Source organism: Epinephelus fuscoguttatus, linkage group LG21 (genome assembly GCF_011397635.1).
Source record: "Epinephelus fuscoguttatus linkage group LG21, E.fuscoguttatus.final_Chr_v1".
In the NCBI taxonomy this organism is placed as follows: domain Eukaryota; kingdom Metazoa; phylum Chordata; class Actinopteri; order Perciformes; family Serranidae; genus Epinephelus; species Epinephelus fuscoguttatus.
Window position 1 is genome coordinate 11,143,182 of NC_064772.1, and position 18,017 is coordinate 11,161,198.

The 18,017-nt window shown below is 39.7% G+C and overlaps 1 protein-coding gene across 2 annotated transcripts in view; it reads left to right on the forward strand.

Annotated features, from left to right (window-relative positions):
* LOC125882065 (cadherin-18) overlaps positions 1-18,017 on the forward strand; it is a 134,273-nt gene that overhangs the window by 47,476 nt on the left and 68,780 nt on the right. For both annotated transcript variants that reach the window (XM_049565702.1, XM_049565703.1), the window contains exons 3-4: positions 5,297-5,591; positions 17,223-17,342. In XM_049565702.1, the coding sequence (XP_049421659.1) occupies positions 5,297-5,591; positions 17,223-17,342 (415 nt within the window). The remainder of the gene's footprint in view (positions 1-5,296; positions 5,592-17,222; positions 17,343-18,017) is intronic.

The window sequence follows — 18,017 nt, forward strand, 5'->3', positions numbered from 1 at the left end:
CTATTGCTCCCAAACAAATGTCTTCTGGTCAGTTGCTGAGCCTTGCATTGTAAACATTTGGGGCTCAGCCCAAATCTTGAGCAGTCCAGGGTCATGGTCCTTCAGGGGGATTTTTTTCCCCTCCATTTATGGCAGCTGTTTGCACATTTTTCAAGTTTTTTAAGATATTAGAATGCCTGCAAATCCGTACATCATTTGGGAGAAACATGATAGTCGCCAGCCTACATCCTATTTTGTATGTAATTGTTCTCCAATTTGCTTATCATTCTGAAACCATAACATGTTGAGGATGACTAATTGTTACTCCTGCCAACTTAAAATAGGCAAAACTTGTCTGATGTAACCATTGTAGTGTAGGAATTTGGCGTAAGCAGCATTACCAATTCTGAAACCTATTTTTGTTATACTATGCTGGAGTAGAGTTAACAGAATGAATGTTTAGCTGACAAATCTGCTCCATTTGATGATCTGGGTTGCTCTAATCGCAAATTAAGGATCCCCAACAATGCAAATTAAATGTTGTCTTCAATACTCTTTCAGAGCATGAGCTCCTGAAGCCCACCCCCAACTCAGCCCCTACCTGTTGTATGTTCAGGATTTATGGGCCAGCTGTGGCTCAAAGGTAGAGCGTCCACTAATCGGAAGATCTGCGGTTCAATCCCCTTGGGCGAGATACCAAACTCCAAATTGCTCCCATTGGCAGTTCCATCAGTGAGTGAGTGCATGTAAATGCTTACTGAGTAGCAAGTGGAACCTTGTATGGTAGCCTTGGTCACCAGTGTGTGAATGTGTGTGTAAATGGCTGAATGCAATGTAGAATAAAAAGCACTTTGAATGGTCGAAAGACTAGATAGATACTGTACAAGTGCAGTTCATTTACCATTTAAGTAACCATCCTCACTGTGCCTATTTTGGAAAATCATGTGGCTGGTTAGAAATAGCTTTGTCTCTGTAATGTAATTGGCTCAAAGTACATTGTTAGGCAATATCACTGTATACTGGGGACATTTTCTACCCCGATAAATGTTATGTAGTTTATATCACTCAACCCAGCTTATCAGAACATCAGCTTTATTCCCAAACAATACAATGCAAAGGTTATATATAACCCTTCGCTGAGACATATATCCAAGTTTGAACATTTAGAAATACAGTTAAATGTAAAATACCTACACCACATTTTGGCATGTATGGTTGTACTATATTACATAATAAGCACATATTTTAATTTTCACCTGTAGACTCAAAGCATATCCCTGTTGATTAGTTTCAGATTCTGACTGCTGTTCCTCTTTGTCCATCTTTTAACCTACTCAACTTGAAATATATTTTAAATTTTTTATTATAATTAGTTTTGACTGATGTGGGCTACCTGCAGTTTGGCCACAGATGATTTGGCCACTGTGGAGCTCCATTAGTTGTCTGATGTTGTTGTAAAACTCACATATCAAAGCATATAGTGCCAGACCTCTGTTTTGTCTGACAGATGCTGCTAATTGGCATTAAATAGAAAATGACCCACCTTTGTAGTTGGTTCGTTATTGTGATTTATCACTTCAAAGTTAAAGTCCCTTTCATGCCGTTTTACATTCATTTGTTATTTTGTCCCCCGCACTACATTGTGGTACTTTGCACACAGGTTTCTATAATGTCACTGTGTATCCAGACTTTGTATACACTGTAATGTGAGAAAGAGTGACATATTATCTCCATACAAATAGGGTATGAATTATGTATTTGCTGTATGTGTATCCTGTGTTCCCCAAAGACTTGCATTAATCTCATCTAGACAAGACTGAGTTGGAATTCAGAGATTTCGCTCATAGCTCACTGATGTGCATCTACAAATATGAAATACAAAAATACCATCAGTACCACCAGTACGTAAAGCATCGCCAATGCACAATGAAAATGGATTGTTCTGTTACGTTCAGCTGTGACACTTCCCTGAGGAAGAAAAAAAAAAGGAGGCCTATGATTCTTAACATGTTTTATTCATTGGGTGAAAATGAAGTTGTTTAAATGATGATGTTACCATGGCACCCTGGTTTGGAAATTCAGTGGTATTGTAAAATATATTTATAAAGTCTAAAACTACAACCCAGCTGAGCAATTGGCATGAAAGTCTGAATCCTCTTGGTATCAATTATGGCTGAAAAAGTGGCTCAGTCTTCCCCTTATTCCCCACTCTCCTGGAAAGAAAGAGGCAGCGCTCTTCCCGCCTTTTACAGTCTTGTAAGGATTTCCCTCCAAAACTTTAATCTCTGAAGATGAGTTTCTTGAGAGATGCTGGGGTACACTCAAGGCTGAGAGAGAATATTGAATACTCTAATGTCAGAGATAGATGTTGAGAGTTTTCTGAATCTGAAACGTGGGCTGAGAATCACCATACAGTGCAGTAATGCTGCAAAGGTCAGGTCTATATAAAGCACAGATGTTTTTAAATGGCCTTGGCAGAGATTACATAGAAGTGTAGTATTGTAGATGCGTATCATTATTTATTCTTAGGTCTGATTCATGTGTGTAGACTCAGGCTCCAACTATTGATCATTTTTATTAATGTTGTATTTTTTTCATTATTCATATTTTCTCAATGAGTAATCTTAAAGGGGAACTACGCCCATTTTCAAAATTCATACATTTTTCCTATGTTCTAAGACAGTGAAAAAAATGAGTAAGAAACTAGAGAGCTAAAACTCAACTTAATGATCATTGATGATGTCATCAAGTATTAGGGCTGGAACTACTCCATAGACAATGAATTGGTTCTTCCTAAACCCCGCCCCTTTTCACTCTGTGCTCCAATAACAATCGATCAAGCTTAGAACATGGCAGAACCTTGGTCAACTTTCTCCTTTGCTGATATACTTAGAAATGCTATTTTCTAGTTAAAAATGTTGAAAGGAAAACCAAATTTGGAAGACAGTTACAAGATGGCGGGGGGACTGCCGCAGTCATCACGTACACAATACATTATATTTACTTGCATCTTATTTTAGCTAATGTTAGCAAAACACTAGCTACCTAGCTAGCTAACATAAAGTTACATCAAGAGGAGTTAGCCTAATGTCAGATCACTAATGTCAGCCAGGTTTGCTTCCTCCTTATTTCTGTGGTAACTAGGGTTGGGTACCGAAAGTCGGTGCTTATATGGAACCGGTACCTATATAACCGATACCTACCGGACTGAAACAAAACGCACATTATGGTGCCTCCTTTCTGTGCTTTTTTTTTTAATGCTATGTCTTCCTCTATTGGACATTACACATTACAGAATCATTCATTCATTAATTCATGCATTCATTCGTTCATTTGTTGAGTGTATGTTATTATTTAAAGGCACGCTAAGCACTGTTGGGCGTCACTTCTGTTTACGTTTTAGTTTTAACAGTTTTTTTAGTTTTAATAGAGTTAATATTATTGTAATGTTAATTTGTTAAGTGTTTTTTATTTTATTTTAAAATTTCTAGGTATTTCTAATTTGCCTCAGCAATAAATAAATAAATAAACATTGTTTTTATTATAATTTAAAACTGTTATACAAAATACTCACACATTTCTGAAAGGTGTGTGCCACTTTTCAACCTCCACAAAAAAACCTCATATTTTAAGGTATTGGTTCAGGCACCTTTTAGGCACCGGTACTGTTGTAAAAGTTTCTGTTCGGCACCGGTATCGGAAAAAACCCAAACGATACCCAACCCTAGTGGTAACATTAAAGAGATTTGGAAAAGGACAGATGCTGTAAGTTGGTTGCAGTCATATTTTTAAGATGAGATGAATTATCATTCAAGGCTGATGTTCCTTTGTCTATATTTTCATGATAAGGCTATGTGCTACGACAAAGTAACTAATGTTTCTTCAGGTCAGCACTATGGTCTGCATTCAGTAATAACTACATAGTATTTTATTGATCACAAGAAGAGGAAAGGGGGGCACATACCTGACTGGTAGTCTTGTCAACCTCACTCTCTACTTCTGCCATTTTCATTGAGACCAGAAGCCTAAATTTGCATCATGTTACCTTGTTCATTAAAGTTCAATATGAATATATACCTCCATGACACACTGTAGTCCTTGCTGTCAGCCTCTTGAAGCTATATTGCCTGATGCCAAGAAACTGTCTAATAAACACTGCGGCACCTGGCGAAGTGGAACCGGCATCAATATGTTTCTTTTTATCAAGCTTTTCTGACTTAGCAACAGTAACTAAGGGAGCAAAACTCAGGATCAGTCAATTGGGAAAGATGTTATAGATGATTCTAGTACCCCTTTTCCACCACATGGATCCAGTTCCATTCTGGCTGCTGCACGTTTTGAAATGTTAAGAGCAATTTGACCAACAATAAATTGGTTCCCAGCTGGAACCAAAAAACAGCAGTGCGGACTGCGATGACATCTGGACATCAGGTTGGAAGGAGAGGATGGAGAAGGCAACAATGGAAAAGTCAAGTGAGAAATCACAAGAAAAACAAGAGCATGCAGTGGTCTCATACGTAGTTGGTCCATGCTTATTTTTAACAAGTATTTGTAATAAAAGAACAAAAGCCTGCAGGTATTCGATGTTGCCCCAGTTCTTTACTTCCTTTGTGCACTGTACAACTATTTCTGTTGATTACACATCCTTGATTACAGTCATTCCACTCAACATTGGCAGAAATGTGAGCTGGTTTGCTTGATATCACCAAGGTTCCAAGGGTCCTGGACAGAACTGGTTCAAAAATCAGAGCTAATTTGGTGGAAAAGGTGTATCAGAGCACCCAGGGGGATGGTCTACGTTTATAGGTACAATTTCTGTTTGAGAACTGAGAACACTACATGGAAAGAACATATTGAAAATCTTCATTTAGGTAGTGTTCCCCTTTAAAAATGTTTCCAAGATATGAAGCAAAGGTCTCCAATTTTCCTGTTTTTGCGCATCTAAAACCCAGTTATTCAATTTACAATGATATAAAACAGAGAATTACAGAATGCAGATCATTTTAACTATGAAAGGCTGAAACTAGATAATATTTTGTATTTCTTTTTTGAGAATGATTAACTGTTTGACACTATTTATGATAAACTATGTCAGTTGACGAATGGATTAATCAACCAATCAATTGAGCACTCATATTGACATCATACTGGTCCCATTTCTCCTGTAGCTAGTCTACAGTAGTGCAATGTGGCCACTGTAAATATTACAACCATGAATCACATTTTGAAACCGTGAATCAAAAACAACTCTGGGAAGTGATTTTGGCAATGTTCCATACTCTGTATTCACACACCCTGTGTCTGGTTTGCCTTGCAGCTTCACTCAAACTCAGATAAAGGCGATGGATCCGTCAGGTACATTCTGAGCGGGGAAGGAGCTGGGACTATATTTATCATCGACGAGGTGACAGGAGATATTCATGCCACTAAGAGTCTGGATCGCGAAAGGAAAACACATTATGTCCTGCATGCACAAGCCTTGGACCGCAACACAGAGGAGGCACTGGAACCAAAGTCGGAATTCATCATCAAAGTACAAGACATCAATGACAATGCACCCAAATTTCCAGATGGACCCTTTGTAGCTACGGTGCCTGAGATGTCTGAAGTGGGTGAGTAGTGCTACACAATAAACTGGACCTTCAAATGATTGTCCGACAGTAGTAAGCCTTTGTGCGAATGTGTTGAATGATGAAAGATTGGAGTGCTATTTTTGTTTGCTTTTTAGATATTCTTTATGTTTATAATCCCTTCTATCCCTATGGTGCATAGGAAAATATTATGGCAATGCTTAGGACTACATTCTGTGTACATCTCAAATAGACTCATGACCAAGTGCTGCTCCAAGATGTTTTAAAAGAAGACATTAGTATGAAGAGCCATGATCAAACATGTTATTACCCTGTGCAGCATTGTGCTTTGTCCTCTCTGTGATAATGTTCTCCAGAATGTTTGATGTTCCGTAAGCCAGCCGAGTCCTCTTTTTCATCTTTGTTTTCTGGTTGCTGTGATGGTTTCCCGGGTGGGCAGGTCTTTATAAAGCACTCAATAGTTCCTCCACAGCAATCCCCGCCATCGAGACTGTGGAGTCCTCCACATCATAAAGGAAAGAAAAGCCTCTATCCACCTCCTAAGAGACAGCTGCTACTAGCATGCATCAAGCATCATGTGGCAAACATCTATTTTTTATTTCTTTATTGTACCGTTCTGTTTTTAGCTCGGGTGAACAAAAGCCACCCTTCTCTCAGTCCAGTGGATTCTGCCTCTCAGCACAATAGCTCGAAAGTATGGAGCTCAAATATTTCATAGCACTCCTTCAAAACATATGTAGGCTGTGACCAAACATGAACGGTGGCCAAACTGCTGTCAGAGCGATTTTCCTTCAAATATATACTGTAAGGTGGTGGATATGTGAGTCTGACATTTCATTGAAAACATTCCATTCATATCTCTCTGTCTAAAATAATCCCTTCAGCTGCTGAAAAGAAGTAGAAATACTTATTAAAAAATACCTCCGAGAAAATGAACAGCTTCATCAGTTTCTTGCAGCAAGAAGATGGAAATGTGCAAAACCGATTAAATATGCAAACCCCAATAGACCTGTAGGCGCCCTCTTTATAAACAGTCAATATCTCCCTGGTTGCGTTCATGAATATTCATGATCAGACAGGCCTGACACAAATACAACTTTGCCACTCAGTATATTTGTTCCTAAGTTGGATATGTCAAGTACATGTCTTAATCTCTTTCAAGGGTGCTGCGCTGTATGTTCTGATGCTTTGTACGTGCAGCCCATTCGCCCAGAGGAAAATGCTGATATTGTACGTTTCTGCAAACCACAGATATATTACATTTGTAGGTTTTGTACGTATCATAGCAATATTTCTAAAGTGACGTAGTATATTAACTGACTTAATCATCAGGGGGTGGAGGGGGTGGAGGGGATGGTGGGTGGCATGTCGCCAAGGTAAGATGCCTGCTAAGCTGCAGACCACTGCAGACTAATCATCAGGAACCAGTTGTTTTTTAACTGTATTTCTCAGCGCCTTTTTAGACCAAATGTGGGTGTTTTTTTAGTAACCTGTCGCTGTGCTTCCACTGGGAATGGTGCCACAAACAGCTGTTATTTTTTTAGAAGAAGAAGATATACTTTATTAATCCCTGAGGGGAAATTCAATTTTTTAACTCTGTTGTCCTATACACACAGGCCCAAAACACACACACATGCACGAACAGGACCCATAGTGAATTAAATGGAGAGATGCCAGAACGAGGGGGCCGACCATGGACAAGCGCCCTGAGCAGTTGGGGATTCGGTGCCTTGCTAAAGAGCACCTTGGCAGTGCCCAAGAGGCAAACATGTGCCTGTCCAGCTACCAGTCCACACTGCAAGTTTCGCCTGGACGGGGACTTAAGACGGCGACCTAACCGAAGTCCCTATGGACTTGCTGCATTTTCTGCCAGAATTGTGCCACCAAAACATTTTAGACAAAAGCATGACGTTTTCCTAAACATAACAAAATGGTTTTTGTGCCTAAACCTACTTCAGCTGGTTTGCAGTGACGTGCAATGCCAACATTTACTCTAGCAATTGGGTTGGTATGTGGAATAATAATTACTGATATGTACTGTATATTTTACAGTAGAAACCCCCTCTAGAAATCACTGTTACATTCATCAACCTCTTATATGGATCAATAATACGCTCTCAACCCGACTCATCATATACCACCGCTCTGTCAGTGGACCTACAGGTATAAATATGATGGGCTAGGTACCCTACTGCGACTGAGATGAATGTTCTGGGACAGCATGTCAGTTTATACTTGTGACATGCATTGTGTCTTTTCAACATACGCTTCCCTTTTCCAGGAAATGTACAGTTGCTGCTCATTACAGGCACAAAGTCTTTTTCAAAATAATCTTGCCACGTCTGTAAAACCCTTCATTTTTAGGTTGATTTCCTTAGGTATAGGCAACAAAAGCACATAGAAAAAAAACATCATGGTTTGGCTTACACACCCTAACAGAGTTTCTTTGACCCATCCACAACCCATCCCTGTACAGACTCTCTTGCTCTTTATTACGGTAGTTGCCGCCAGCATTACAAACTGCCGCTGCCAAGTTCGTATCACACCGCCAAGAAGGATGCCTCTGTGAGACGGTATCTCATGCTGACATCCGACGATAAAGCAGCAGTATCGGATTAGTTGGATTGCTGCCCGCTACCTTTAAAACTGACCCGCCCAGTGGGTATTATACCATCGTGGAAGGTGTGTCGGTGTGTGATGCCAACATCGCTGACAAAGCAACGGTATTTGGGAGTGAGAATGGGCTGGGATCAGAGAGCTTGGGACAGAATCATTCTTACACAAATACTGTTTCTAGAAAAAAAAATTGGCTTAAAGTACTCAAGTAGTGTACTTACATTGTGAATTTTGGATCTTTTTATACATGTTAATAAAAGGGATGGTAATTCTATTTATTGATTTTTTTTCTATACTCCCATGATACTTGTCTTGTGGTAACCTATCTGATTATGGCAGGCTATCTGTGGCTGGTGCTGGGTGCACTTTGTAATTATGGCGGGAAAAGAAAGTAATTTTTTCTCAATGAAAGGAAGTCTCATTGAAGCTTACAACAAAATGCCAGAAATGGGCCAATGACATGCATTAGCGAAACTTCGTGTTCCTCAGGCTAACTGTGTCTGCACACTGTATTCACCTCTAATTCATCTACTCGCACAACGAGAAACAGCCATAACTGCTAGTGATGGAGAAAGAAAACAAACTACTGTATTCTGTATTTTCAAACAATAGGAATTGTGTAAATGCCGATGCTGTCCATTTCCAACCTGGTCTCACTCAGAAGTTACTGAAATCTGGCCATGGGAAGGGACTTGTGGCATCAGACACAACCAAAAAAAGCCATCCTTTAACATTGGCATGATACGCGGCCGGTCGCCATTATAGTTTATTAACTGTGCTTGGCGGCATCAGGAGGGAAACCCGGCGAAAGTTTGAGTAGTGCAAGTGGGAGGGGTGGTGGATGGGTCCAACAAACACCCCTTTTTTCCGAAACCTACCCATGTGTTTCTGAGGCCTAAACCCAACCACGTGTTAGTTGTTGGAGGAAAAAAAAAAAAGGTCAATTTGCGTTGATGCACTGATGAAGTGTGTTTATTTTGAAAGAGACAGTATGCAAACTGTAAATTTCCTGTGAAAATGGAAGTGTCTTTTTAAAGAAGACAATGCATGTAACAGGCAGTACTTGATGTGGCATCCCAGAACGTCAACCACCAACACACCCAGGGTACCTTTCACGTCGTTTCTGGACATGGAAAGTCAATGACCAAACAACGATATGTGTCGAAGTCAGAGTGAGAATGTGTTGCCATTTCATTACTTTATATTCATGTTATAAATGTACAAATGACAATTCAATGGCAATCTGCATGAGAAATTAAGTAAAAGAAATAAAAATCGGTCATAATAATCATCAGCCTATATTGATCAATTTGACCCAGACAGATGAGATTATTATATTCCACTGTATCCTAATATAAGGTCATTTTAAGGTAGATAAAGGTCGTTTTGCTACTGTCAGACCAAAATATGTGCTAAACTCTAAATGAAATGTTATTAGATACATCAGGTGCTGTAATCTTCATCTGTGAATGAGTACATAATCAGGTAATGAGAATATTTACAGCCCCTATCTGTGTATTGGCATCCTTTGTTTAGTTCTAACGAGACTACTCATTTTAAAGTTTCAATGTTGGCTGCAAACTTCATCATCGGTTGCACAAAAAGAATCAATCACCATTGATGACCCAAGGGAGGAAATCAAGGACTGTGAAGGGGAAAATAATTAGCCTTTTTTCCCGCCCCCTCTTTTGCTCATGTCCATTAAAGTAATTCCTCTTCGGTTCAGCGTCTGCTGCGTCAAATCGGCTGTAACAATCAACTGTCCTCACACTCCAGAGCACTAATCCCCCAGCATTTGTCAATACTGGTGTTCCCAAGTGCAGGAAGGGGCTGTCTGGGAGTGTGGCAACTAATTGGTTGTGATGCTCTTTTTTCCTGTCTAAATTGATTAGCTGGGCATGTGCCAGGTAGTCCAACGTTACTGTTTCATACATCCCATTCAACGGTACAACAATATTTTTTAGAGTGCTGGATGAAAGGAGTATCCATTTCCAACTACTGTAAATCTCTCTGTTGAGATGTCTCTAAATGGGTATGCTGGAGATGGTATCTCAGCTTTCCTGTCAACCCTTTGACTTCTGGGAAAATCACTAGTTAATAGAGGTTTCAAAACCCAGATGCAGAGGTGGTTGCTTGTTTAGATGAGCAGTTATGATTAAATGAGTGTTAACGTGTGAAAATTGAGCTGAAAAGTACATGTGGGTAAGTGTCAAAGCCTTTATAGACAGAACAAAAGAGATTCAGGGTTGCATACAAAGGACTGAACTCATACTTTTGATTTATTTTCCCCTTTTTGCCTCTCTCAGGTGTTGTTTCCAGTGGAAGCTGCAATCCATCACAAAATACACATCAGTTTTTGTTTTCAAATCAGTTTCCATATGTGATGGCAGGCTTCTAACCCACACTCCGTGTATTGACATCTTTCATCACATTTAGATGACATCTTATTTCTACCCATTAAGTCCTTTGCAAACTAATTGATATTTCATTACAGTACAGATGGTGGAAATTGTTTTCTTTCTTTTTTCATTTCATGAAAGTGGGAATGTAGCAAATGGCACAATACCCTTGACTCAGGCTGAGGGAGGATGAAGAAAACCTTGTGGTTGTATTATACCTTCAGAGCCCAACCTTGATCTTTTAAAAGTACATTATGTCTTGTGGTTGTGGCAATGAGTCCAGTGAGGTCAGTAGAGATAGATGGATTGAAACCTAAAGGAGGTGATGAAAGTGGACATAAAAATGGGAAACGGTATGTGACTGGGTTCATAATGGGAAGGACGTTCGGTACATGCTGAACCTGAACCAAGTCCAGATTTCACAATGTCTCTGCATGAATTCAGGAGAATTCAGAATTCATTTTCTGGCACCCTCAGGTGCTCTCTTTACTGTGGGATGCTAGCATTTCAAAAGGAACAACCCCATTGTAAAAATAAAAATCCAGGCACAAAGTGGAGGGTACTGTACAGCTTTAAGGTTTTATACAACATTCAGAAATTAATACAGCAGCAAACAACTATTTGCTATGTAAACATATATTTGAGTAATGGCCTCCTGAACTGAGAGTGGAGTCACACTCCCTTTGTGTTTGTTGTGATTCTAGCTTCTTTGTTCCTTGTTTTGGTTGCAGTCCAGTTTTGCATATATGGGATGCATAGTACACTTCTGCAAACCAAAGGTCCTCTAACATTTTTACATTATTGTGTAACAGATGTGTTTAAACTTAACACAACCAAACAACCCAACTGCCAGAATAGGCTTTGTAGTATACGTTTCAGCAAACCATGGATATGGGACGTTTGTTGCCCAGGTGTCATGCAGTCCACTTTCCCTCCACTTCCTGATGATAAAGTCAGCTCACACATCAATTTAGGAACTTTGATAGGATACATATTAAACGTACAAGCTAGCAAGCTAATTGCCAACGCTATACACTGCACTAATACACCATTTACCACTGAAAACGCTGTCCCACCTCGGGGTGATCAAAAGGCATTAATGCGGAACAGTAATGCCAACCCTCTGATTCACACTTAAGGCATATTCATACTGGTACCTCAGCTCTATGCAGAGCTGAGATGCGTAGCCCACGCATGTGTTCTACGTTGTTTTGTCTGTGTCACTCTGCAGGTACACCTCCAAAACACTAGTTGTTGGTGGAGTTTCTGTGAGGTGCTGGAGTTGATTCAAAACAAACCCAAAACACACATTAAACATGGCTTGATAGCAACAATTTCAAACTCAAGTCTACACAAATTGGCTTCACTACAAGTTATAGCATTCACAGATAAAACACTTGTCTTTTGCTGGAGATATTTTCCCCACAAATACAACATGCTAATGTTTATAGCACAAGCCTATGGTATTTTTTATAAGAATTTATATATAAATTAGCCTAGCAGCTAGCAAAGTTTTCCTCTACTCGTATGAAGCCAGGAAAAACAGCAACATTTATCAAAGGTAATGTTACAAAATACGGCTCCGTAACAACACACGAGATTCACCAACAAAACAACTGTCTTAATACTAAACACATTTTCCAAACAAATACTACACGCTAATGTTGTTAGCATAAGCCTATTGCATTTTACAATGTATAAAATAGCCTAATGACTAGCAGAGATTTCCTCAACTCATGTGAATCCAGGATAAATCACACACAGGACTTAAAATGCTATGTTGTGGGAGCTTTATTTTCTTCACAATTTATTGTTTCTTATTTTCTTAGTTTCTTCTTCAGCTTATAAAAATAAACAGGAGGTCTACGTCATTGTGACGTGTAGTTACATTTCTGGGGAGGTACACTTCAGGCAACGGCGTAGGCCTCTGACACAGAGGTACAGTGGGTACAGCTTGGTTCGACGCAAAAGTAAAATCCCACTTTAGGTCAACACTGTTAGCCGTGTCAGCACTGTAGCCCTGTCAGCAAAATTAGAAGGACTAGCACAGCTAGCCGCCGCCATTTCAACTGAGCCATCTTCATGTTTGCCTGGCTGCACACGGCTCTTATTAGAGGTGAATCATGTGTCCAGGCAATCCTGGCTCAGACTTTGAATGTTGTATGTTGCACCTTTATGGTGTCTCCCCACCTTCAAAGTCTGGCATTCCATCAATGTCGTATATCCTGGAGTACCTGATGTCTATTTTTTTTTTTATTTTTTACAAGGTTTAACTATAAGAATAGTCATTTTTTCAAATGTTATGGTACCACCTGAAAAAGAGGTTGTGTTTGAAGGGAAAAAAATAACATCTCTTTAAATGGGATGTGTCCAAGAGTTCCTACATCAGCAGTGTTTTGATTAATTGTTTCATTTCCTGCACTTACAGAGGATTCATCATCCTTTTTATAAGCCAGCCTACAAATATTGTGTCAGGTGGTGGTCCCTTTGTGAGAGCCTTTGTCTAATAGTGGTTGTATTGTAAAGTGTTTTTACTCTCCAGGAAACCTGTTACATGAAAAAAGGTACTGTGACCTTATAACCTGACCTTTGAGACCAGATTCCCAGCAGAGTTTTATTGCATCGGTGAAACTGATTTTCAAAGTTAATCTTTCGCAAACACGTAGGTACACACTAGCTCTTGAATGCTCATTCTTTATTGAGTAGAATCAGACCATTTTATGTTGCACTCGTCACCTTAATAGTCCTAAATATATTGTACTTGAACACTTTAGCTGGAGTGCATTTTGAGCAATTGAAAGCCCATTTTATAGTCTTTTAGGAGTGCATAATGAGTGCATTATCGGTCGGAATATGCACTGATATGAATCTGTTTCCACAGTTTGAAAAACCTGGAATATGAAAATATATAGTGTTGGAATTATACTGAACATCTTGCAGTCAGACTCCTCACTGTGCTGTACAGACATGTTAATAATATGAGGTCACAGAAGAGCATTTTCTTTACTTGAGCGATTAACAGAGAACAATTCAAGGTTCATCAATTAAATTATGTACTAACTAATACGTTTTCCTAGACAGATGATTTGGAACCGACTCTGCTTCCAAAGCAATCCCAGAATTGATTAAGTCCAAATAATTCCCAGTGCAATTTTCGCTGCAATGCTGACAGACATTCAGAGTGCCGGAGCATACTGTGGACTACATGGTTCATTATGGGTGGCATTTCACTCCTGCTCCTTCAGGTTTTCAAGAGAATTAAGTCATATCTGGTGAGACACTGTGGACTTTCACATGTTTAATTTAGTTTTATTCTCAGAGGAAAACAGCAAAGCAAGTATCCAGAACCTTTACAGTCTCTAGAATGTAAAAAAGAGCTCACGTCTCTTTACACAATTGTACTATGATTCTTACATATACTCATGTATTATATAAGCTTGCAGGGCAATTACAATGCACTCATCATGCAATTATAATGGCTTAATGAAGCCTGTAATGCTGTTTGAGCAACACTTGGAGTGTTAAATTGAACCACAATGGCTTTTACACAGAATTTTTAAATAACAGCGTAAATAATGAGCCATCCCGCTAAGTTTTTAAATCATTTGACTTTGTTTTTGACATCTTATGCAATGAAAAATACTTTAAAACTAGGGCATGCTCTTGTATTTTCCATTTAAAGTTTAACAGCGATAAAATGTCCAGCAATTTCTCTTTCATGGGACATAGCACACACACTGCAGTCACTGTCTGTGAATAAGTGAATGTATTTTTATATTATTACTCCCTATTATATTGTTTATACTATCTGTACCAAATATTTTTTCTGACATATTTTGTGTTTACATAATGGCAACCTGTTAACCTCAATAGCGGCACAGAACATCCATTTTCAGGCCAGCCATTTGAAATTATGGACAGGGGGACAATTTTTGCCAAATGGAGCCCTTCATCCACATCCACTTCAGCACCAACACCACCCACCTTTAGCTCTCATACCAACACAGGCAATGTCAAATAAGCTCTTGGCCATTAGCCTTGTAGTGACAGAGATGAAGTCCCTAACAACCATTTTCAAATTCAGTGTTACAGATCCATTCTATTTTGGATACATATATTCAATATGATCACAAACTCAAAAGGTCGAGTCGGTTATTTTATAACAGAGATCTTTTTTTTTTCTTATAATCCGCCTTTTACCTTTAAACAATACATGAAGAGAAGTATACTCAAACATTGACCGAAGAAATTACTGCAAGTCATTTAAAATCAAATTGTGATTGTACAAGTAGGCCTAAATTTACTCTTCATCCATCACTATTTCCGAATCCAGTGTTTATAATGTTAAATTATGCATTTCAAAGACTGTTCGGGGGTGCCTTGCCAATGTTCCGACGGTCCAAAATTATAGAACCCCAATAATACAAAAATGTTCCACTGAACTGAAGGTCAATTTCCCTGGCTGGAAGTTATCCCGAAATCAAACACCCATTGCTTTCAGGTCCTATTTCTCTGAAAATAGAACACTTCCTACAACTAGTTGGTGAAGATTCTCAGTCATCCAGGTCATGGTAATCATATGTGCTAATATCGTAGGCAACTTGACTTGCTTGCATTTCTTGAAGACATTTCACCTCTCATCCAGTTCTAGAACTCGCCTGTGTGGGTGGGAATCCTTGCAGAGTCCTAGGGGTCACGTGAGCTCTTAGTTTCAGAGTTGTTAAGGTCACAATGTGAGTCCTTGACCCACCTGGCCACCATGTGAGTCGTTAGGGTCAGATGGGACCAGGGGTGAATAGGTGTGCAGTCATCTGGGGAGGGATCCCAAGACTGCATTGTAGCCAGCTCCACGGGTCAAGACTCGGCTGTCCACTTACATCTACAGGAGAAGGGACACTCCTTTGAGGACAGCAACGTGCACATCTTGGCCAGAGAGGAAAGGCGGTTTGAAAGAGGAGTAGAAGAAGCCATCTACATCAAGCTGGAATGACCATCATTAAACAGTGGAGGTGGCCTACGACACTACTTATCCCCCACCTACAATGCAGTCTTGGGATCCCTCCCCAGACGACTTCACACCCATTCACCCCTGGTCCTACCTGACCCTAACAACTCACATGGTGGCCAGGTGGGTCAACGACTCACATTATGACCTTAACGATTCTGAAACTAAGAGCTCACATGTGACCCCTACGACTCTGCAAGGGTTCCCACCCACACAGGGTTTCGTACCAGTCATTTAGAACTGAAGAAGCCTCTTGGATGAGAGGTGAAACATCCTCAAGAAACGCAAGCAAGTCCATTTGCCTACGATATAGCACTTATCACTTCCTACAGCTAGTTTTAGTTTTCTGTTGGCATTTCAGCCTACAATCCTGTGTGTCTTTACTGATCCTTTACAACCCAGCAAACATTAGTGTTTTTTACCCTGCTTTCTAGTGATTTTTATGCCACCAAAAGTGGGTGTTTTAAGGTGAAACATGATCTTTGTCTTACATTAACCGTGGTTTTTGTGCCTAAACCTAACCACCTATCACCAAAGCATTGTTGATGAATTTAACATGTCAGTGGTTTACAGAAACCCATAATGATAAAAAGAATTACTGTCAATTGGGTTGTCTAACTGCTGGGAATGTGTATTTTCTGAGAAACAACAGTTTAAAGGAATCAGTATTTGTTTTGGGCATAACGTGCTGCTGGAGAGATGGGCTTTTGTTCCAATGGGACATTTTTTGGACGAGCAGATCTTGAGAATTTTGGCCTTTTGGAACAATGACCAGTCCTTCAAGGGACAGTAGTATGCAGAAATATTAAAAAAAACACAAACATTCTGAAAAATAGCAGTGCTGCTTTTTCCTTCACCAAAATTTAGCCTAACATTGGGACATTTTTTGGCCCCTTCCTGACAAGATAGCATGACACAGTTGGTACCAATAGATGCCTTGAGTCATCTAGTTTCATATGATACCAGTATATTTACTCTAGCTTTAAAACTGATCCCTCCATAGCAGACGGGATATGTTTGCCTGCCTAGTTCCTTAGCTTCTGCCTGTCATACCCAAAGACTGTATGGTTGTACCCTTTGCAGTGGAGGTTTGACCACATAATTTTCACAATAACTGCGGGCTATGTGGTACCAGGTGACAAGTTAGAATGTGTTTTAATGAGAACAACTTGTATTGTCAGTGACACAAGTCAGTGCAGTGTTATTTGAACCCTCTGACCTCCTCTTGCAGCAGCAGTTCATTTATACATCATTTTTTAGATATGTTCTGTACAGTGGGCAACATATGATCTAAAACAGTGTGCTAGTATTTGCTAAAGCATGCTAAATCAGCAGGGTTGTCATTTTGCTAGCTGTTTGTTTAGGTTAAACAAGGTGATCCTCCAGAAGCTACAACTTCTTCTTCTTCTGTTTTTAAGTGAGGATGTGTCCAGCATTTCAAGTATCTCTTGCTTTCTAGCCCTGCTATCATATATTCAGATTTTGTGCCAGAAATGGTTGCTAGGTGATTTTCAACATACAGCCATTACACATCGTCATTACACATCACATCAACATACTTCTATTAGCATTAGAGAATCCTTAAGAAAGGCAGTAAATGGCAGGAAATAATCTTGCTGTGTTCTTTTTCAGGCACCTCTGTGTTGCAAGTCACGGCGTCGGATGCTGACGACCCCACTTATGGAAACAGTGCCAGAATAGTCTACAGTATTCTACAAGGACAGCCATATTTCTCCGTTGACCCCAAAACAGGTGTGGTATTACTGCATGCTTGGAAAAAAGTGCTTAGACAAAGTAAGCATCCATGCTCTTGAAAGCATGATAACTATAGCTATAAATGGGAGTAATAACTTTGTTATAATCTCTATTGTTGATCTCCTAAAGTGATGTCTATATCATGCTGTAAAATATGTGCACCATACGCTTCTTTCAGAGAACATCCTGTTCTGTTATTGCGGCACGTCTGACATCATAAAAGCTAAAGCAGCCTCAGTAGAGTTATGGACTACTCATACGACTGCTATATTGTTGAACACGCAATCCACTCTTTGTGGGCCATAACTAACTCCTCAGGGGTCAGAGAAGACATTTGTAGAGATGCCGTCAGAAAGCCATTGTTTCCTGCCTTTTGAAAGGAGGAAAAAAGGCCACAACAGGCAGTGTGCTCAGTGTTCTCAGATTCTATCTTTTGTCTGAGAGGCCTCTGCTGGAATCTATTAAATGTTTATAAAGCTTCTAAAGTGCAGGACATATAACTTTTATATGATGTGAAAAATGTGTTGTTGTGAGTGTGGGCATGTCTGTTTATTTCGGATCTCTCTTTGTCTCACAAAAGAGTGTGTGCGTGCACGTGCTCGTCTGAAGTCTTGCATGCTTGCTCTGCTCTGCTGCTGCTGCCGCTGTCGGTTAACATGAACAACAATCCAC